This window comes from Meleagris gallopavo, chromosome 15 (assembly GCF_000146605.3).
Source record: "Meleagris gallopavo isolate NT-WF06-2002-E0010 breed Aviagen turkey brand Nicholas breeding stock chromosome 15, Turkey_5.1, whole genome shotgun sequence".
In the NCBI taxonomy this organism is placed as follows: domain Eukaryota; kingdom Metazoa; phylum Chordata; class Aves; order Galliformes; family Phasianidae; genus Meleagris; species Meleagris gallopavo.
In genome coordinates, this window is record NC_015025.2 from 2,575,615 (window position 1) to 2,598,053 (window position 22,439).

At 37.7% G+C, this 22,439-nt stretch overlaps 1 protein-coding gene across 1 annotated transcript in view; it reads right to left on the bottom strand.

Annotated features, from left to right (window-relative positions):
- LOC100539369 (ran-binding protein 17) overlaps positions 1–22,439 on the bottom strand; it is a 146,470-nt gene that overhangs the window by 46,511 nt on the left and 77,520 nt on the right. The window contains 5 exon segments of the mRNA XM_019620358.2: positions 5,451–5,551; positions 5,763–5,862; positions 7,207–7,526; positions 10,126–10,234; positions 15,117–15,238. Of these exon segments, the coding sequence (XP_019475903.1) occupies positions 5,451–5,551; positions 5,763–5,775 (114 nt within the window). The 5' untranslated portion in view covers positions 5,776–5,862; positions 7,207–7,526; positions 10,126–10,234; positions 15,117–15,238.

The window sequence follows — 22,439 nt, forward strand, 5'->3', positions numbered from 1 at the left end:
TTTTTAAGTCATTTTCCAAAATAGGCTTCTTCAAGAAGTACTGATGTTTATTTACAGGGGACCAAGTGAATCTCTATCCATATTAACATTAGTTCTGAGATTTTTTTTTTTCCCTTTAATGAATAGTGGCTTCAGAACCTTTCCAGCTCAAAGGGAGACAAAACTACACGTAGAAAATTAGCCCCTATTAAAAGTGTTTTTCACGATAATTAATAGAAATAATAAAAAACGTTAGTGAATGAAAAGTATTTTCACAACATAAACACATTTTTGAATGGAGTTAAACAAATATTCTTTTTTGACAGCGAATTAGTGCTAATAAATGTAATCCATGCGTGGCAGGTGGGGTTTGTAGGGATTTCTTTTTTCCATTATGAAGCCCACAGAACTGCAGAGCCTGGTTAAAAAACCATAGAAGTACGGCAACAAAACAGCCAGGAGTTTTCTTTTTAAAAAGAGAGTTTTCCAAACTGCACTCCATGATAATACCATAATATCGATAGAGTTGAGAAATGTAAAAGGTAAGATTCACGTATTAATTCTAACTGATTACACAAAGAGCAAATTACGGCTGATGCCTTGTTACATTACTACATGTAATCTTACACAAGGGCTAATTTCTACTTTTCCTATACAGACACATTAGTGCAATTGACTGGGATGGCATACACGTAGATTTATCTGAGGATAAATTGAGTCCTCCCTGAAACAGCGGTGAGGTCGCTAGGAGTATTTTAATATTTGCACTTCCTTTCTGTTGTGCATCCTAATGGCCTGAACTTTCAAGACGCTCAGAGGTCTCAACTCTCATTAACTTTAATGGGACTCTGAAATCACTAGAGAGGAAGTGTTCAATACCGAGAAGATATGACATAAAATCGTAACTTTATCCTTATGTTTATCTGCATTTTCATACTTTGTGCGCTGTTTTGCCCACACAGAAAATAACTCTGTGGCAGACGTGACAGCCAAAACATAAAGAATGAAAAGAACAAGGCAGCAATGCTTTAAACTTCTTTCCAAAGGGATACAAAGACACAACAATACACGGGGAGGTGGAAATCTCCCAGAATGATTTTGGTTCTCTTGCCCATGCTAGCCACAATAAAATAAAATAAAATGAGGGAAGGAATCAAGCACGAAGTAAAGGCTGACGCGAGGAAGAAGGAGAGCTACAGTCCCTAGAAAGACATGAACTTGCCTTTGCTTGACGTTGAACTCGCCGTCTTCCTGCGGTCTCCAGAAATGGCCCAGATGACTGCAACCACCCCAGCGCATGTCCCCATAACGTGCTCACTCTGCCTTTCAGTATCGATGTCGGTATTAAGAGGCCCATACCATTAATTACATTATTCCTGATAAATTGCCCCAATCTCCAAAGCAGCACAATAGTTAATGCTCTTGTCCCATACAATTCCAGAGTACTCAGTGGTTTAGTTTAGATGCTCTGAATCGGAGCTCAACTTAATAAAAAGGACCTCTGACAGCTGAGGGTCCGAGCAGCCTGCATACCGTGCTACAGAATCCCAAGATAAGTCCTGCTCCATTTTTGTCACCGCTAACAAGTATCCTGAAACTTCAGTTGGAGCAAAAACCACTCCAGATCCCATAGATGCTGAAGTCACATTAGCAAAAACCCAACAAACCAACAACAATAAAAACCAGGCCGGGACCTCACCAAAACCATCCAATTCCCAGACATTCAGGTTTTTCACATTTACTGGTCTACTACAATTTTTCAAACACGTGCACAAAACTTATTAGAGGCAAACAGTAACACTGATACGTCTCCTTTTAGGCCGTCATCTCAAGGATTGAAAATGCCTTGCAAACTTAACAGAGCAATCTGAAGAGCACATGAAGACGCCGCTTCATCCCAACTACGACCAGCCCTTCTGAGGCAAAGGGAGAGCAGATAGCAGCACCAGTAACTGCAAGACGAGTAAGATGAGAAGCAGACTACAATAAATACAAGACACACAGTGAACAGATCCCGTCAGCGGACTTACACATTGATTTTCCTACTAACCAAACAATTTTGATCAAATTTCAGTTTTAAAATATTCTTCCTCGAGCTTTAAATCAAAGCAATTTTTACAAACTGCAGCGTTTTGGTTCAAAGTCCCGACTGAGCCCTTTCAGCAGGCTTTTAAAAGAAAAGAAATGAACACGTAAATGCTTTCAGAGCAGCCACCCTGACGTGCCAGCGTGTGCCCACTGCCTGACTTCAGCAACTGAGCAGGGATGAGACTCCTCACGGCACCCACCCCCAAAACAGGGTTTGTAATGGAAAGTCTGACAGACCCTTAACCATAGTGGCACTACTGGGTGCAGCTATAATATTACCCTCATAATTCTACTATATAATAACAACAAAGGAAAAAAAAGGTGAAGGGTCATTGCGCTTTGTCTTTAGAATTAAGATGGCTGTCTTCATCCTTACAGCATACTCTTAATTCTGGAGACACGTCTTAATAACCTCTAAATAGTTCCAACAAAAGAGCCGTGTCAGAGGAATGAGCAGGCCCCAAGGTGTTTCAACTGGAGTGTTTTCATCTGCCTTTATTGCTCTATCCCTCTCCAGAATTAAGGCAATAACCTGTGATAAATTATTCAGGAACTGCTACAGGGATCAAAGCAAAATCATTCTGTTAAAGTGCTGTTTGCAACATTTGGCACTTAGTGTGAAAACTTTTAATGTGTGCAAGCTGAAAATCAAGGATTTTAAATAATTTAACAGCATGGAGTTTCTACAAACCGGCTAAAGATAGCATGTTGCTATTTAACTGCTTTTTCCTCAGATGGTTTTTTTTCATCCATTTCTATCAAACCTATGATGTCACAGCTCTAAACAAATGCCTGAGATTCGGGCTGCCCAGTCACTGCATTACCTCACCGGGTTGGCACGAGAAACCCCAAAATTCTTAGGGGAAAATCACCTCTGTTTTAATATTGGGCATCTGTTGTATTAACACCAAAACGCGAAGAAGGAACCAGGAGAGGAAAAAAAGCGACGCACAATTACTTCAGCCATCTTCAATTTTGTTTGATCTCACCGGAAAAGAAACCCAAACATACGTTCTGCATGCAGGCTGAATGACTACAAATGCATTTTAAAAAGAAAGAGCTCCCGTGCTGTGACTGCTTTTCAATGGTGCAGTTCAGAAATACTAAACAAAAACCCTCGCCAGTTACAAAGTCCTAGTAAAAACCACAAATTAAATGAATTTGGCAGTCCTGGACCATTTTCATAGTGATATTTTAACAGTGTCATCTCCCTGTGGAGTGGAATACTAAGCATTTTATTGAAGAACTGAACTGTTTTTGTTCTCAGTACTTGGGAAATGAAGTACCTGAAAGCACTTTTGCATGTATTATTTATCCATCGTGATAGAAAAATAGCTTTAACCCAATAAATTACATTTAAGAGAATTTAGAGCAAAAGTTTTGTTTATGATAAAGCAACAGATTTAGTCCTTTATCAGTAGCTTAAAGCACCAAGTTTTCTTTATACAAATTAGACAGATGGTGCTTACAGTAGAATTTACTAAAGGTCTGTCACAACAAATGCAGCCAAGCTGCATATTTAATCACTGCAGAACCTTGTCTACCTGCAGCTGCCAACTGCTAATCCAATTTCCCTGATAAATGTGGCAAGAGACACGATCAGCAATAAAGAGCATCTAACTCCATTTTCCTGCAGGGCGTCTTTTGATGAACATTTAGGACGGAAGCACGGAGTGCACTGTGTGGCCCTGGCTTGTGGCAGCTGCATGCATTTTGAAGACACAGTTCTCAGGTTACTCACTTAATTCTGCCACTATCATTATGTTGCTATTGATCTCAGTAGCTCTTGTCTACACAGCATTACTCTAGATGAAGCTGAATCAGGCAGTTATCATGCATCAAACTTGCTCAAAAGCCTGGAGATTTCCCCTTAATTACTTGTGATTTTATTTGCAAATACCGTTAAAGTGTAATCAAGCAGTCACTTTCCAGGGTCGTTAAGAACTTGCTAGTTTAGGAATATATCACTGGCACTCCATTAAAATTTCTCTGCTGAGATGGTTCCTAACAAACCAGGCAGGACAGCAGCAAAATTATTTTAATAAATGGAATTCTCACACGAGGTAAATGCTGCCTCCTGCAGAAAGGATAACGATATCCAGTGACCTCTTCGTTCCAACTGTTTGAATTAATGACTTTAAAATATAAAAGATGAACCCCAAGTAGTTTAACTGCCTGTATGTCACAAACAAAAAGATACTAAAACTAAATACGTAAACAAAATTAAGGATACTTGAATAAGTACACGCTGAAATAATATTAAGCATCATTTTTAAAAGACAATAGCTCAGCTCAAGTGGTTACTGTGAACTGTGCATCCTCTATTAATGCCTGATATGCACTGCAGATAAATCATTGGATACATATTTCTCGTGTATCTGTTCATTTTCTTACAGAAAGAAGTGGATAAAAATGATGATGTCTGTTTAATTTTCCATTATTTTGTAAAAACTATTTTAAAATAGCAGATTGGTGTGAGGGTGCCTTCCAAATTACCCCGTGTGGCTGAAGCGAGGCTCAGCCTGCACCGGTAACTATTTATTCAGTGGCAGTGGAAGGGGCTCTCTTTAATGCAATAGCTCCCTAATATATTATCATTCCTGATGATGCAGCTTGCATCTAGCAAGTCTTTTTCTTCCCTAAAATATACTGTTGTTTTGACACAAACAGCTTGCTGCACTTAAGGATTTTACTAATAAAACATAATGTTGTGTTAGATATTATGACTGTTGCCACAGCTGAACTGACTTGTCAAATCAATCCTAATATGGCTCCCACAGGCACATAAAAACCTTATTTAGCTATCAGTTATCCTAATCACTTTGTTCAGTTTAAGGGTGCAATACTTCAAGACCAGTTCCTATTTATACATATATGCCCAGCCATTTAATAAAGTCTTGATTTATATAATAAATTCTTGTTTAAAAAAAAAATACTTTAAAGCAGCAGTGTTTTATCAAGTGTGTTACAATACATCTCCTTACACTCCCTAATAGATGTGTTAATAAACACAACAGGATACTAGCGTAGAAAAGGGAAATATGAAACAGATAAACTATCAATGAATTAACATTTTCCCTTTGATTACAAATGGAACTCAAACGAGGTCACTTGATCTACAAAGCACTGAAAATCCCAAGGTCTTTATCAAATATTTGTACAAAGTTTCTTTCATGATAGTCATTCATGGCCTTTGTATCTCCACTGCCTACATATTAATTATCCACATATGCATACAAGTATTAATATACATATCAATATACAGGTATATACATTTCAACAGACAGAAAGAGAACTGAGATGACAATCTGTGGCTGAACAGTTGCCCTACTATAAGTCTTTTCCATCAATAATTTATTTCCTTGTAATTGAAAGAAACCTACCTTTGCCTCTTGTTCTAAACTACTGTTGAGCATCTGAGTCACACTCTCAAATGAAACTGTGAGGGGCAGCATGAAATTCTTAAACTCATTCTCATCTTCACCTACAGGAAAAGAAAAAACAGAAAAGGATCCCATCATATTCACACCATTGTTTCAGGAAGGTCAGTCTGTGAAGCTTTCATAATAAAATCTCACTGACATCATTGGAACTTTCATCAGCACTACAAGAAGAGAAATCTGAGATTTGACACACATATATTTTTAAATGAGATGTAAATAAAAGACAAATAGTTGGTCGCATACAACTTGTACCTGAGACTGGCATGTCTCTGCATTTCACACCTTCCTCCTTTTCTTTTGTCTTCTCTGTTTGTCAGACACCATTCGCTCAGTACCACAGAACAACGCTCACCTAAGACATCAAGACTCAACAGTTTGAAAATGTTAGATTTAAGGCTGAAACAGTAAATCAGGCTATTTCAAGTGTGTATTTCATTTAAACCAGGATCTTTCATGATTAAATGCTATTTTTTCTACCTCCTACATACTCAGTATACAGGATGAAGCTGTCACGGAAATAAATCTGGACTATGTTGGGATTACCTGTGCAACACCATTGCCTTGTTTGTTTCAGAGGTGTGAAGTTGGAGCAAATGAAGGAAAATCTTGCAGGAAAAGAAATAAAAGGTTGTCTTGATTAGACTGCTTCGCTGCCCTGTTATAGTGCTGAACATGTAATTACAAATAACACATTTTTCATAAATGGCAATTTGCATGGGAATTGGTACTCATGCTACTTATGTTTAGCTCTTTAATGCAGGTAGTCTTTCTGCCACACGCACTCATCCTCTCTAGGTCAATTAAGAGTAGAAACTTAACTTATGCTCTTTAAAGAGCTCTTTGCTATAGGACTCCTCTCACATCTCTTTTAACTGACAAATCAAATCTAGGAAAGGATACAGGGGAAAGACTTGTGTCCTCTGCTTTGAGCATCTATCGATGGTCAGTGCCCAAGACAGCACCTGGCCTAGACTGCTCCTTGATCCAACACTGGGATCTTTTTCATTCTCTTACCCTTAACAATACCATTTATTCTGAACTGTTATTTCCTGGGCAACTGATGGATACAACAGATAAACTGTAAGTCATAACTAAAGATCAGTGGAGTCTCCCATGTACCAAATTAGTTGAAAAAAATGTAGAATAAACTTTAAAGTTTTGCTTCTACATTTCATATGCCCATCTGTGAAATGGGTCTAATTCCAACCTCTTTTCTCATAGACCAAATGATTTATCCCAAAACAGAAAACTTCTGTCTTCCCAACAGAAAGCAAAATGTGGACTAACACACAAATCCAGATAACAACACAGAAAAACAAAATACTCAGTAGTTACTCATTAAGGGTGACACATCATCTGAACTGAAAGAGGCAAATCCCTCTGAGAGAATAATTGTGAACCTGCAACTAAAGCTGTCTCGTAACAGTGTATGTATTTACAGTGGAGAGGAAATGGACGTTCCACAAGCGATCACAGTCACAGCATTTTCCCAGTTCTGAATACTTACTTGGCTTTGTGACCTGAACTGCTTTCCTTCCCAGCTTTCTGGAGTTTTTTTTAAAGCAAAGGAAACACTTTCAATAACTTGCTGCTGCTGCTGCATTCATTGACAACAGCTGATGAATCAGAACCTTCAAATCACAAACTATGCTCAAGAACTTTCTCAAACTAGCCAAGTAACTGATGATGTCTGTACCTTCCATCCTGCCCGTGCAGAACAAAGCAAGCTGAGATGCTGTGTCAGATTTCAAAGCCACTGCTGGCAGCAATAGGATTTGGTGGACTTGAATCCCATCCATCTTTGCTCACTCCTCCACCATCTTCTCTCCATTCCTTTCTGCTGACCTGATTCAGCCTTTTTATTTGCCTTTCTTGAGGCCTTCTGTTCCCTCCCTCTTATTCACAGTAGTTCCATAGCGTTCATCCAGCTTTTTCTGTCTCCTTTCCTCAGTCAGCTCCAATATAGTACTAGTTTTTGTTCTCCTCACCAACAAGCTTGAGCCTCCTCTTACCCTCCTAGAAGTTAAAAAATTACTGTTCATGTTATTTTCCATCTCTTTATAAATTTTATACCCTCTGTTAATTACATACTGAATTATTATCTAAAGATTTCTTTCACATTCTCCTATAACCAACATCCACATCCTGTGATCACTGCAGTACTAATTAGGAAGGAAAGAACCTATACTTAACAAATCTACCATGGTTTATCTGCTGTAACTCAAACTACACACACACATCCTCAATGTCCTACGTTCATTACATCAGGTCCACGTGTGGCTTAAGGCAATATTGTTTAAACCTGCTTTCCTTGGAGAGGTTTGGCACTGGGCACGACTACATATACCTGTAAGTACAGGATGCTGACAAATCATGCAGAATAGATCCTGAAGGCATATTCTACAGTTTAGATCTACTGCTTTGAGCAATGAAAAAAGAAGTGATAAAAATTTACTAATCCTTATTTAAGAACTTTTAAACATACCTTTTACTGGTGTTTTCTGCATTAGTTTTTGTTACTCTATAATTCACACAACACAATACTTTGTTTACTTTAGAAATCTTGGACCAAGAGCCAGTCAGACAAAATGGTGCAATTCTAAATTCCCCTCCCCAGAATTATTACAAAGACAATTTGGGATACAAAGATTTCTAAGTCTGATTATACAACGTTAGAATTATTCAACAGAATCCAAAGCACATTTTAAAGCAAATAATGATTAATATATTACTGTTTTTCCCACTACAGTCATATTTTGCCAGTCACTTCAAGAACACATTGTTGAAGAGGTAAATATTCTCAATGTACCGCATTTGATTAATCTCCAAAAATATTTCTGCAACAAACTTTTACTCAGAACAACTCATCAATGAGAATTCATTCCAGTTTTATTCCTTCGTAAATTATTTAGATAAATCATATAAAAAGATTTTATATAAACTCTTGAAAAAGCTGGAGAAGACAATTGGTACAATGCTTTTTGGTCTAAAAATACTACGAGGCATGGTTTGTTAATATCCCTTGATTCACATAATGCTGCCACTTAATTCTTGTGCAAACAATATATATATATGTAGAAAGCACAATACGCTGTGTGCTCTGTCTTTTTTTTTTTTTTTAATTTTGAATCCCAAAATGCAAACTTAGACTTGTTTGTTGCTCCAGATGTGCTTTTTTACCAGTTCCATTCCAAATTAACTTCAGGAGGAACAAAAAGGACAACAGCCATGAGACTGATGCATGTCTTTTTCAGAAGCTCCGTGTCAGATCTTGCAGAGATGTAAATCCAGGAGAACCAGAAGGGCCCTTATTAGCTTGTAGCCAGTTATAAGTAACATGCTTGCATTTTGTCTGATGTATGTTTACACCGCGTTTAATGTGGTGTTATTTTTAATGCTTACAATCTCGTTCTTACACATTTTTTTTCACGTACAGGAAACATTACTGAATCTGTATGAGCAACCTAGAAAAAGTTATCTACTACTGCTTATGTTAATATGACATGAGCCAAGAAAAGACAGGTCCAGGTCACAGCTACCATTCTTTAAGAAAAAGCTGATGACTACAGTTTGGTCTTGTCTCCAACTCAACTATTTTCATCAGTGTTTAGCAGCAGACAGTTCAGGCACCCATTAACATCAAAGGGGATATCAACTACTATTGACTTAAGCTTTGTGTCAATTTCTTCTGCACGTTGCCCAGTTAAATTCTTGTGTGAGGATTAGAAATCAGTACATGAAAGACTTGCTGCATTATTTTTTGAAAGCTCTCGTCAGCAGCCCCATCTTAGAACATCTACAGACGCCTGCCCTCAAAAAAGTGTTCTGTAAGGTGGATCCCCAGATGATACAGGCCCACAGTTCTGATCAGCTCTGGGCCTCTGACCAGAACTGAGGCAGTCCGAATCATGATGTGTTCATTATTCACTATCAGCTTCTCTAACATATGGTTTGTTGGAGTGACCATTTTTACAGTCTCAACCTCCCCAGCCTAGACAAAAGAGAGACAGGAATGCCGATGGAGCTTCACATTTTATTCAGGTGGCAAAAGGCAGTGGCAGGATTCAAAGTGACTGAATGCACCCTTGCATCTAGCTATTAATGTGAGCACTGAGTTTTACATGTCTGAACTCTCTAATTTCCAAAGACAACTCAAGATTCCACCCTAAGTGCTGAAGGTTGAACTGCAGAACTTTGACCAATGCTCTTATTAAATTCACGGTCTTTGTATACTGAGAACTTGCATGAATAAATGAAATAAACAAAACTTATACTTGAAACTGTAAAGTTCTGGCACAATCAGTACATCACTTTGAAATTCAAAGCACTTATTCAGGCCCTTGTTTTCTAAGTGTCTCCTATTAGGAACTGCTGTGCAAAAAGAAAACACCCAACTTGCCTACGTTATTTCTCCAACAGAAGGCAACACATATGCTGCTACTGCTTAGTGCCATAAATCTCTGAAGTTGATAGGCAGTGATTTAAATATAAACATAAATATTTACTATGCAATTAAACTGCTGTTTAATTGGTTAAATTACCATAAAAATTCATAGCATTACAAATTCTTAACAAGACATCAAGGCGTTGCAGGGACACCTGAGGAGGATCTTACCTAAATTTACCATGAGAAGACGGGTGAGAGCAGTACAGAACACTGTCCAGCACCAGAGGTCGCTGATATTGTAATTATCACTGAAGCCCAAGAAGGGGAAATGCTTACTCTGTTGAAACAGAAGTGTATGAAAAGTTACGTGTTCTGCAACATCTACTACAGACTCAACATTTTTTAATGTTGTAAGAACCTACTGTGTGATTCTGAAGCATGAATTTCACAGGGTCTGTTTTCACAAGTCTTTTTCGGAAACTATCAGTAGCAGGTGTTAAGGAAATACCAGCCTTGCAACATTACTGCTACATAATCAGATTGTACAAACTTACAGGACTTTTTAGCAAGAAAAAAGTCCCAACAGAAACAACAACAAATTTAAATGAAGATTCTGAATTTCAACTGAAAATGTATCATGGAGATATTCTTCAGAACATTAAAGACCATAATCTATTATTAATTAAAGCAATTACTTTTCATGGCATATATTCTAGTCACAGAAGAGACGTTTGAAATGACTTTTATATAATTAAACAGAGTTTCTGATAAGAAACGTTAATTTTTTCCCTCAGATAGACCCATGTTATCAGCACAGCAGAAGCAGTTTTGCTACTGGTTGTGTTGAAGAAGGGCTGGCAATGGACTGGCAGCAGCCCTAAGCAGCACTGACCTCACGGCCTCTGAACCACAGAGGCAATCTTACGGGCCTGTCTCATTTGCTTCAGTTACAATAGATAAACTTGTATCTCATAATACTAAGCTATATTAAACACTAAAACGAAGTATTTTCAGATGTATCAGAACTGAATATAGATTTCTTAGAAGAGCCTCGTGATGGTGACACCAGTGAAGCACTGTGGCAGGAAGGCCGCATGGTGTTGGTCCCAGTAAAGCTCTCCAGCTCTGGACAAAAGCGGCCTGGTCTCAGCCTCAGCACATCTGTATTTGCTTGCATGACAAATGGCTCCCAGGGGAATGCAGTAGGTAACAAAAAAGATAGCCTATTTCGTATTAACACAGAAGCTGTATACAGAAGCTGAACTTGCAAAGCTTAAGTTGCAGAAGCTCTTACAGGTAAAGGGGTCAAGACTTGTTCCACAGCAGCATGGTTACAAACATCTTTAACATGATGACACACCAATTTCCTGTCTCAAATGATTCAAACAACTGGACTTGGAGGAAGGAGAGAACGTCGGCCAATACTGCACTGCAGGTGCAGCTTTGTGCTGCAGGTAGAGCTGCCTTCAGGGACGTCTGCACATGAGGAGAGAACAGGCAAAGCGATGGCCTACACTTGCTAACTCCTGCTTCTCCTTCATCTGAAATAAAATTGCTGGATAACTTTCAGCAAGTCACTTAAATCCCAGTGTTTCAGTTCCATGTCGATGTATCCAAGTGCACTAAGGCACTTTTTCCAAAATATCATTGAAAAAACGCAAGAAGCAGAAATACGCATCAAAAGCACGAAATAAAAGGACTTATGGGTCTGTACACTTCATGAGAACTATAAAAGTAGGAGTCATTTACTGAATACTGTTTATCCTTGGCACTGATTGAGTTCTTTAGGAAATATTAGTATGCAACTGTATAACTTCACAGGAGAGCATATACTTATGTATGCACGAACACCCTTAACTCTTACTATTGCCCTGCTTTCCTCTCCAAGTGCTTCACTCTGCCATTCTTGCACATAATTGGTTGTAGCATTGGATTACTTTTACAGGAATAAACAATTTCCCTTTTCATTTTAAATGGATTAAGTTCTTTTTAAATGGATAAAAGTGTACCAATAGGTTTCATAGCTGCTATTAGAAAATCCCCTAATCTAGTTTTAAAGATGATCCCTTGTCAATCTACAGCATTTTCATGTTTTTATATTGCAGAGCTACAGTTTACTTCATTTTTTCCTGTTAAGAGAGAGCACCTTCCATAGCACTGTAAGGCTAACAAAGACATGCATAAACAATTGAGCGTCTCTCAGAAATATTTTAACCCACACCCCTGTGCAAAGTAAAAATGAAACTGTATTTTGATACAGAAATATACAGGGGAAAAGTTAATTATTAGAAAGAACTACATGCGTATGAGGGAGCACTATGGCTTCCAAGACATAAAGGAATGACTAACATTCCATTATGTAAATTAATTCAAAGATATTTCAGGACTGATCAGCTAGGAGGGACATAATGATTTATAATTCAAATAACTGAGCTATGAAATCAAATTGGGCTAATATATTTCAAAATATGCAAACCTGTAATAATTGTGAAAGTAATGCAAACCATGACACCAACTCAAATCATTTGTTGCCTTTGTTGTTAATAATGCTTTATGTTTTTCCTTAGTTGTTAAATTTTCCTATTATACAACAGAGTTACTGGAATAACATTGTGCTTTTAATCACAGACGATCATTCAAAAAAATAAAAATAAAAAAAAAGGGAAAAAGGACAGTTAAAAACACCAAGAAAAACCCAACCCTAAATAACCCAATTTCAAAGGCTGTCAAGAAGCTGATTGTCTTACAGGACAAGTATTGAAATTAAATAAATTATTATTTTAACCTTTCAGGCTAGCCACAGTTTAATCTATACCAAATACTGAAAATTGATCCACTGGATCCAGCATCTTAACAATATCCTGCTTCTTTCACAGCAATACATACCCAGTGCCGTTTAAAAAAACTAATATAATGTGAAAAGGCCAAAGTTTGCAATGCCAGGAAGTAGTTATAAACTACTTCATATGTTCGAAATAAAAAGTACTTCAGTATGATTATTAAAAAAAAAACTATTGGTAGAGTTTTTTATAGGAAAAAAATACATATCTTTAAAAGCCAAAATGACCAGTGAAATTGGGTTGTACATCATTTTCTGGGAAAAAAGAAAAACAGCGTCGACAGGTGTAATTTATCATTTTTCTGATTTAATACCAAAGAAATATATTAAAATAATAAAAAGAATCCTGAAATCCTCAAAATTTGTAGTGATAAATAGCCCTCCCTGTCTTTATTGCATTATGCCTACTAACAGAAATATTGCATGGTGGATTTTGCCAGACAAGGACGATTATTTTCCAATAAAAAGTTGCATATTAAATTCCAGCACAAAAGTGGGTGTCTAATACTTTCGAAATCTTTTATGGTTTGCCAGGGAACACAATTTTAAACTTAACTAATACAACATCACGGTGAAGTGAACCGGCATTAAAGCTGTCTTTGTACAACCCCACCCAGCTAAGCAGAATAGCTGCTGTTCTCGGAACTCCTGCTAGAAGTATTTCCATTGAAAAATAATTGTATCTGCTTTTGGTATTTATATCTTGGTTAATTTCTATTTTCCTCATCTTTAAACATTTCCAATGAGGCTTAAGATGCGTATTTATGGAGGCAGTGCTGCTTTACATTGTGACGATGCATTGGGGACCAAGCATCTGAAAATGGTCTTGTAACAGTTAGGAAGTTTCTGCCAAGAAAAATACAATTTCATCACAATTTTATTCTTCAGGAGAGCTTGGGTTATTAAATATCTACTTTTTCATCCTTTCTAGGTCCTGACATTATTATGTCTATTTCACGAGCAGAAACTCATTTACTGCAAATATAATTTGAGTAATTTGAAAACTAAAACTATCCCGACATTTCAGCCTTGGAAAAAGTATCATTTTCATCACTGACCCACCATCCTTGAGAGTTAGCACGTGAATAAATGCCTCTGAAAGTCTCCATAACCCAGTATGAAACATTAAATGCTTATTGGCTTTAAGAGAAATACAAGACTGATTATTTCAGCAAGTATACATATAGGAACAAACCCGCAGACACTGTAAGTTAGATGCACTATGTTAAAATTTTTGGTTACTTTTATGTTTTGAACCCTACTGAAGCAATAAGCGTATCCTATAAAAGAGGAGAGAGTTCATTAGTCTTTTCATAAATCTTATTAATTAAATAAATGTCTCCTCTTCTGTTTTTGTGACATTTTTTAGTAACGTTTCACTTTCAAGTCCTTCCCAGTCCTAATTCTGTGATGCCAGGAGAACATAGAGGCATGCATAGCCAAAATACCCTAAGTTGGCTGTTTAATGGTATGTCAAAGAAACAGAAAAGTAAACACTGCGTGATTTTTCTCTAAGCAAAATTAACTTATGGAATGTCATCTTTCTACCGACAAAAATATATTAGAATTCTTCTTATATGATTAGAGTTCTGTAGAGAAATAAAATTATTTTGGTTGTCATATTCTACTTGCCTTCCCCTTCGCTTGCCTACCAATCTTCTCTAGAAAATTACTAAAAAGTTGTTTTTATTTTAAAAAAGCAGAGGATTTCCCAGTGGAATGTTTTTATGAGCTCTGATCGTTTATTCCCTGCTGCATACCTTTAAATATTTTGTCACAGCAAAAATAATCATCTTTTATTTTTAATCTTCTTCTCAATCCACTGAAAATTCAAAGAATAATAATTCTTCTCCAACTTACAACACACAAGTGAGTATTGGAACAAGACAGAAAGGGTTTGCAATAGATAGCTAACAGTAGCTAACAGCTAATAGACAACGGTAATCAATTGGGGAAGACTTTCACAAACACATTAGAGCCCAGACCAAAAAAACCCACACAGCTGTTATGATTTTTTCCAATAGAATGACATGGACACAGTGAGGAACTTTCAGTCAGGCAAAGATAAGAAGAGCATTGTGCTTCTTATCTTAGTTTACACATCCTCAGAGCAGAACCATCCTGTTCTCAACTGCTCACAGAATCAACCCTGCTCTCAATACAGCTGAACTCATCAGTGGTATTAACATTAGGATGAGGAATGGGATAGATGGCCATAAGCAACCAGGTGTATTTTTTTTTTGTTGGTAAGTAGGTGAAAATAAGCATGCCTTTTAAAAAAAACTCTATATATGAAAAGGTAAACCAAAGCAAGAAAACATTAATATCCTGGATTGTTTTAAAAGATGGCATATGAAACAACAATCTCCTTAGTTTTTACCTTATTATATGCAAATGAAGTCATACACCAAAAAAGGATATTCCACAGAAAGGTCATTTAGAAACGGGAGAGTTCTTGAAATCACAGGCTCACATCTTCCTCGGTATTTAAGGTTTGTAACACTAGAACAAATTGAAAAAAAAAAGTGATTTTTTTAACATGATTTTCTCCTTCTGAGAATTGCCATGCAAAAGCTCAGACTAGCACAGCACTATATTACAAACATATTCCTGTGATGTGTCTTACAATTGTCCATTTAGGAGACAGAAAATGCTATAAAAGCATGCCAAGTGTTTTTTTGTTTTTATTTTTTTCTGAATAAGGCATTCTACTATTTTTGTAACAACCATATTTAAAATACTCCTATTAAAAAATAAATCTATCAATACGCCTCTGTCATGTGTCATAATGAAAAAAACAAAGTGAAGCTTACCTCTACCTGATTTATCTCACTTTTCAACACAAAATCCAAACACTTGACTTCTGCAGTATTCCTCTGCCTAGTTCTCCATGATCTAAATACAAATTGCTCTAATTTCCCCTCAACATACGAGAAACGGAGCATGGAGAAAAACGAGAGGGCCAGATGCACTGAGCTACCAATACACCCAACTGCGGTGGAATTCTGCCTTATGGTTCGTATACTAATCCCTGTTTTCCTTTTTTAACTAGCACTCAAGACATACAGTGGATGCTGCAGTTCTCCTAACTGAATCCCTCTGAGACATTGGCCCATGAAGAGAAGGAATGCCATTTTTCTCAGGTGAGGAGTGGTTACAACAGCAAGTGAGGAGCTGCTGATCTTGCAGTCTGACATGGGAATGCCATGTAGGCCCCTGCCAAGGATCTAACGGATCCAATGTCTGATACAGTGTTTCTGTTGTAAAATCACGCCCCAGAAAAGACGAACACCAAATGCACAGATGACAATTTCACACTGACTAGCAGTAAGTTTTCCAGTACTTCTTTGGGAATCCCTGCCCAGCTGCCTGGCCTACAACAGCCAGCTTGCTCCTTGCTCCCCTCTTTAAAGGCAACTCCTATGCCCTCCTCCTGTGGGACATCCAGCACTTCCTTTAATTTATCAAAAAGCCAGAAGAAAGTTCAAAATCTCCCTTCCTTCTGACGGAGAGATGATGTTGTGTAAGAGACTGACAGTGGAGTATGCTGATCCTGGATTCGCCTGGAGCGAAGGGAGGGGCCACCACAGCCCCCTGATGTGCAGCCCATGGGGGTATAAGGCAGCATTCCTTGGCTCACAAGCCGTGACACCTATTCCTGACCAAGGAAACACTCCTAGCTGTATCTCAACAGGCAGGTGATGCAAAGTCAGTTAGTTCACATTTGTATCCCCCAGTTTTCTTGCCTGCAGAATACGCATAATGACTTGAACCTATCACATCTATAGATGAAAGCTGAGGACAAAAGAGGTACAATCAGCACCAGCTACATAGATGATGAGGCAGCTGGACATAAAACTGTGGGAATAACCTGAATAAGAGAGGTTGAGTGCTTTAAAATCAGCACTGATTTTTGCCATCTTTTACATATTTACAGGCTAAATCTCTTTTTCAGGAGGTTATAAACTCAAAAAGGCAGTTTAAGGCATGTGTTTAGTATTGCTCAGGAAAAGGCAAATAACAATGCAATTACCAAAGCAGTATTCCTCAATTAATATTTACAAACAAACATCGATTTACTTAATGCAATTCCTATAAAGAACTACAAAGGTTCAGGTTACCTTGAAGAAAAAGCCCATTTTACCAAGTTCATAATTCACACTTTATCCCTACTATGGAGTTCTGGAGATGTTTACAGTTGCACTAAATCCTTAACAAGCATATACCATGTAGTGTGATAAAAATGAATTTGGACTATCCGGATTTGACATCAATACTAAAATAATAAAAAGGCTGTTTTGCAAAAGAGCAGAATCTTTTGTCTTTCAGCAGCCAAACATAAGACATTTAAAGAAAACCAAGAAGTCACAGGAACAGCTGGAAGAGAAAATTAAAACTATATGAAGAAGTCTATCCCCAGTGTTACAGGACACTATTTTAAAAAATACCGTCTCATGATTGTACATTCATGGTTATATTTGGATGCTGAAGGATGGAGTAATAATATAAATTAAAAAAAGCACTTGTGAGTGAACGGTAGCTGAAAAAGTTGGATTATAATCTTAGCATTTCCCTTTTCTGTGCTTGCCTTATCAATATCAGGCAATATGAAAAGCATATAGAATCTAATAGTTAAGAAACAGCTATGAAACACTGTAAGTATCCGAGAATATCTGTTAAGATCCATAGAGGAATCCCCAAGTACAAAAAGCTGAATACTACCACGTAAGGAAGAGATGCCAAGGAATGAAGGAGGAGAAAAATTTACAGCTCTTGGAGAAATCACTGCAAGCCAGAGGTTAAACCCAAGCACTGGGGCCCTCATCTCTTTCTCTCTCAAGCAGCTTATTAATCTAACATAAATGAACAAAACTGAGTCAGAGCAACCAACTGTAACATTTCAAATGAGTCTCAGCAAAGAAGAGTTTCAACAAAAGTTACATCGATGTCAAATCAACAAAAATGGCTATGGTAATGGGCATTGAACACATCTGAAAGGCAACTACAAGAGAACTGGAAATAAAAAAATGGTGGAATGTTTCCAATTTTGGTAACAAAATCCTGGTATCGAAATATTGAACTACACATATGAAAGTGGAAGAGTGACAGTGAGCCAAGCTGTAACACAATGGGAATTTAAAAAGCCTTAAAATGAAACACCATTAGGAACCCAGAATATTTTCAGCTATTTCCTTCCTTCCTTTCCTAGGTTGTCCTTCCTATGGAGACAAGAACAGAAGCCAGACTTCCTTATGGAAGCTTAGCTTATGCTATGCCAGCCTCCACCCCTTAGAACCCCACACTTTTCTCTGAGACTTCCCGTGACCACAACTGGTTTCTAATGCAGTTTCATCAGCACACCAATAATCTCTGCCCTTATGTCTTAAAACTATGATTTTTAAAAGACTTAATATTTGTTACCTGCAATGTAGAAAGGGAAAGCGAATACAGATAATATATTCTAATTTATAGCTCTCTGGGAAAAGGGTTACCCGTTCACAGCAGAATCAAAATTCTTTGCATTTTCCCAGTCATTATGACAAATATAGCCATTTCTGGATAGGCATTTCTTGACTTTTTTTTTTTTTTCCACAACTCATTTTACAGCCCTTAATTTCCTATCCCACCCTCAACTGCATGATGTGGAGAAACATCTCTTTAGACACATGGTCTATAACACACTCATGCTAAAAGCAATCACGGTGCACACCAGAGGACAGTCCTTCATAAAAGATGTAGTAGTTCTTAAGGCAGTTGAGGATTGGAAATGATTCCGTTGGATCAAAGAAGTGGAATGTCCAGCTTAGAAAAAAGAACTGAAAAATAGCAAAGTAACTTAAAAAAATTAGGTTTGAATGGAAAGTGGAAAAGCATAAAGTCAGCGCAGAATAGGAAGCACTGAAGAGTGATTATATATTGTACAAAAAAGGGAAATTCATTTGGTCATATGGATAGTGAGTACCATTTATCATTGTATGCCAACGTGCTCAAATACTGCTTACAGACCATTTGCAAACGCCCAAAGAATTCATCCATCCTCTTTCCAGGAAGCCTTGAACCCCTTTGCTGAAATGTAATGGTCAGGCACTTACCACAATACATCCGAGGAATGCCAGAACACCACAGCTACTGCACATGCATAGATTACTGCACCTCACATACACAGCAGGCTGGACTGAGTTGCAAAAGATACATTGCCACCCAGCCAGATGAGATAACTGCTGTAAATCAGCAAGTTTGGGGTTTATTTTTTAAAACAATTAGAGCACAGAGAGTGAAAACACAAGCTTATGGAAAAATGAAATGAAATGGTAATACGTGCATCCTCCACAGCAAAATTATTACAGCAGTTACATTAAAGGAAATAATACAATCCAACAGTAGTGCTGGGATATGTATTTTGAAGAAGTTCATGTTTTGGTTATTTTATCATGCCCAACAATATCAAACATCAGGGTGAACATTCTGTTGATCTACCTTGTTTTAAATTACTTCCACATGTATTTGATGTAATTGCAAGGAACATATGAGTCTAACAAAGAATTAGTAATGAAAAGGAAGGGTGCTTGCCACTGAAATACAAGACACTTAGTGCCAGAAGCCCAGGGGGGGCTTCAAGGAGAAGATGGAACTACAACTATCACAGTCTAAATACTTCCCTGCCTCTTATCTGCACAGGGAAGGATCAAGGCAGGCGAAGAGCTACTGCTCAAAAGCAGTCACAATTAATTGTGAAGGAAATGACTGCTGTCGCTTCTGGTACAGTGTGTCACCCCTTGTCTCAAGAGTACCAGCATTGATCCACTTCCCAGCAGTCCAAGAGGCACAAGAAAATGAAACGTGCCTTTTTTGGGAGGAAGTAGGAGTAGCAAGGATAGAGAAATCAATACAGATGAAGAACAGCCTGTGGCTGAGAAAACAAGTATCCTTAGGCTTAACTTAGGCTAAGCAGGAGAAAGCTTAAGGACACAGACTGGGACCTTTAGTCATGGTGTCCTCCAGATCTTACTGCCCCCTGCAGTCCTACTAATACCTTCAAATGCCCACTGTTCCCCCTTGCCCATCTTCACCTTCACCCAACTCCTCCCAACTTAACCCTCCTTCAACCTGCTCTATAGTTGCTACAAAACCGAGCTTTGCTCAACATGCTTGAGGAGTAAGATGCCCTGCATAGTGTAAAAAATTATTCTGATGGCAGTATTTTTCCAGTTGGCCTTTCTTCTGCCACACACAACCTTTTACAATGATAGTTAAAGCTAGCAAACACAATCTTTAAACCATAAATTGAGCACTTGTTTCTGCAGGTACTAGTTGCTTCAAGAAATAGCACCTTTAATCCTTTAATTGTTTTCTCTTACTGAGTGAACTGACTGACTTGATGGGTTATCAAGAGAATGTTTTATTAAGAGCATATTTTAAGAGAAAGAGGCGAATAGTCTCACATTTGTGTATCCTGCCCACTGCTCTTTGAATGTACTCAGCATCACTAACAAATCATCTAAAACGCCATACTAGATTGCCCCACGAGACTCTACTTGTGTGGTTATGTATGGTATGCTTTGGTTTAACACCCGGATTTCCCCATGCTACCACTGGGGAGAAGCTAATTTATTTTAATTAGCACAAACATGAGTTTGTTTGGACAACAGCTTCACAACCAGCTCTTAAAGATACTGCCTGGACCATCCAATTCAAGCTGGAACATCCACTCTGTAAATGAAAATGACCTTCACATTAGTCAATGAACAATTCCTAAACTGCATGCTTTGTGAAAAATACAGTAAGCCACAGAGTAAGAGAAAATAACACTGAGTGTGTAATCTATCAACAGCACTGATTTTTTTTGCCTTTTGTTTGTCTCGTTTTCTTTTAAAATCTTCCATGTAACATTAAAACCCTAACTATCTTATTTTCTGAATTTACAATGCTTCTGTAAAAGCAGCCACATCGAAACTAAACACATGTATTGTTTATCAGACTTGTTAAATGATTTTCTGTTATTTCGTCAGTTAGCAAATGTAACGCAGATTTCCTTGCAATGGTATTAACAAGAAGAAAGAAGCAAACTGGTGCATCTCATCTCCATAGGAGAGTCCTCCTTCCCCCTTTTCCCTCAGGTGTCTAAGTTTCACCTTACCTTGAAACAACAAAAAGAAGCTGCCTAATTCCGTGACACAAAAAGTGTACACAGAAAGTGTACAGAAAGCATCAATATTTCTCCATTCATCACTGGGTAAATACCAAAGTCTGATGGGTACTACTGTTACCATACGGCAGGATGCAAAACTCAGTTCTGACTTAGAGCAAGCACAACATTCATGCTTTGTTTTCTGCGGAAAAGTTAAATCACATTAGAAAAATGATCCTGTCCCACCTGTGACTAGTTCTCGGGGTTGATGGCTGCAGTAGCAAAAGACAAGTCATTTTCAGGGCTATCCAAACTGGATATGGCTAGCCTGGTAACAGCAATAGAGACCCTTCCTCAATACATCCAAGTCTACTGAAAGTTTTTAACAGCCATACAGACCAGCTTTAGAAGACGCTAAGTTAATACCAGGATGCAGCATTTTCCTCACCATAGAACAGAGCTAAAGTACTTCTTAATTTCTCCAGGCACGCACAGAACTCACTGTCTCCTGAAGACTCAGATTTTTAGTGGATACTCATAACTGTTTGGAGAGACCATTTTGTTTTGTTTCAAGAGAAAAAATGATTTAATTAAATCCTCTTTGAGTCAAGAGGAACTATCTCAAAGGACCTCAGGAATAAAAGACAAAAATCCCGGTGGTTTTGCTAGGAAGGGGACAGTAGTAGATGCAGGAGACAGAGGGTAATTTTCTAGGATTATTCCTAAGAAAAGGCATTGCAGCACTTGTCAGCACAGATAACACATCATCTTAATCTGCCAAATGCCAGAGATGAGAATGGCTGACAATAATACCCCTTGTTTCCTTCAGTATGAGTCCTTAAAATTGTTCTCTGAGGATTCATACTTCTGAGAGTACATTTTGCCAAATATTAACAAAAAGCAAACTACAGGAGTCTCTCCAGCACAAAGAAAGTTTTGTTTAACTTGCTGGACAATCTATTCTGAGTTATTCGAAGCTTTACAAGTAATTCTATCAGCATCTGAGGGTGCAAGAAAGGAAGAGGGGAAAGGTGGAATCTGCTTATGCTACAACTGTCACTGAACAAGAGTCTATGAAATCTCAGCTTTCTCACATTAAGCCATTTCTAGAAGTGATGTAGGCATTCAGGAGGGCATATTTACATGAAAGTGTTTATTTAGAGACTTGAAGGACTCTCAGACAGTAGGTTATGGGTGTTTTTAATATTATTATCCTTTAAATGCTTACAATTTACAGAAGACATTTTACTAGCAAAGGGCAGATTTAATGGAGCAAAATAAAACATGGATTTTACGTAAGCACTGAAGACAAAACAAAATACATAGAGAATAGAACCCAAGCACAAACTCACATTTTTGTCAGAAATGTTTCCAGAACATGGCTGTCGTCTGTTATTCCTAAGACTTCTAACATGCAAGAATACATCTAGAAATAAACATTTACACAGAAACATGGTATAGATGTCATAGATGTTACATGTTACAAATGTTTGCTTGTAAACATTTATTCTACAATCTTTCCCAGTTTTGACTTTTCAGGAGAAAAGTACAGGCACAAATGCCTGCCAGTCCAAC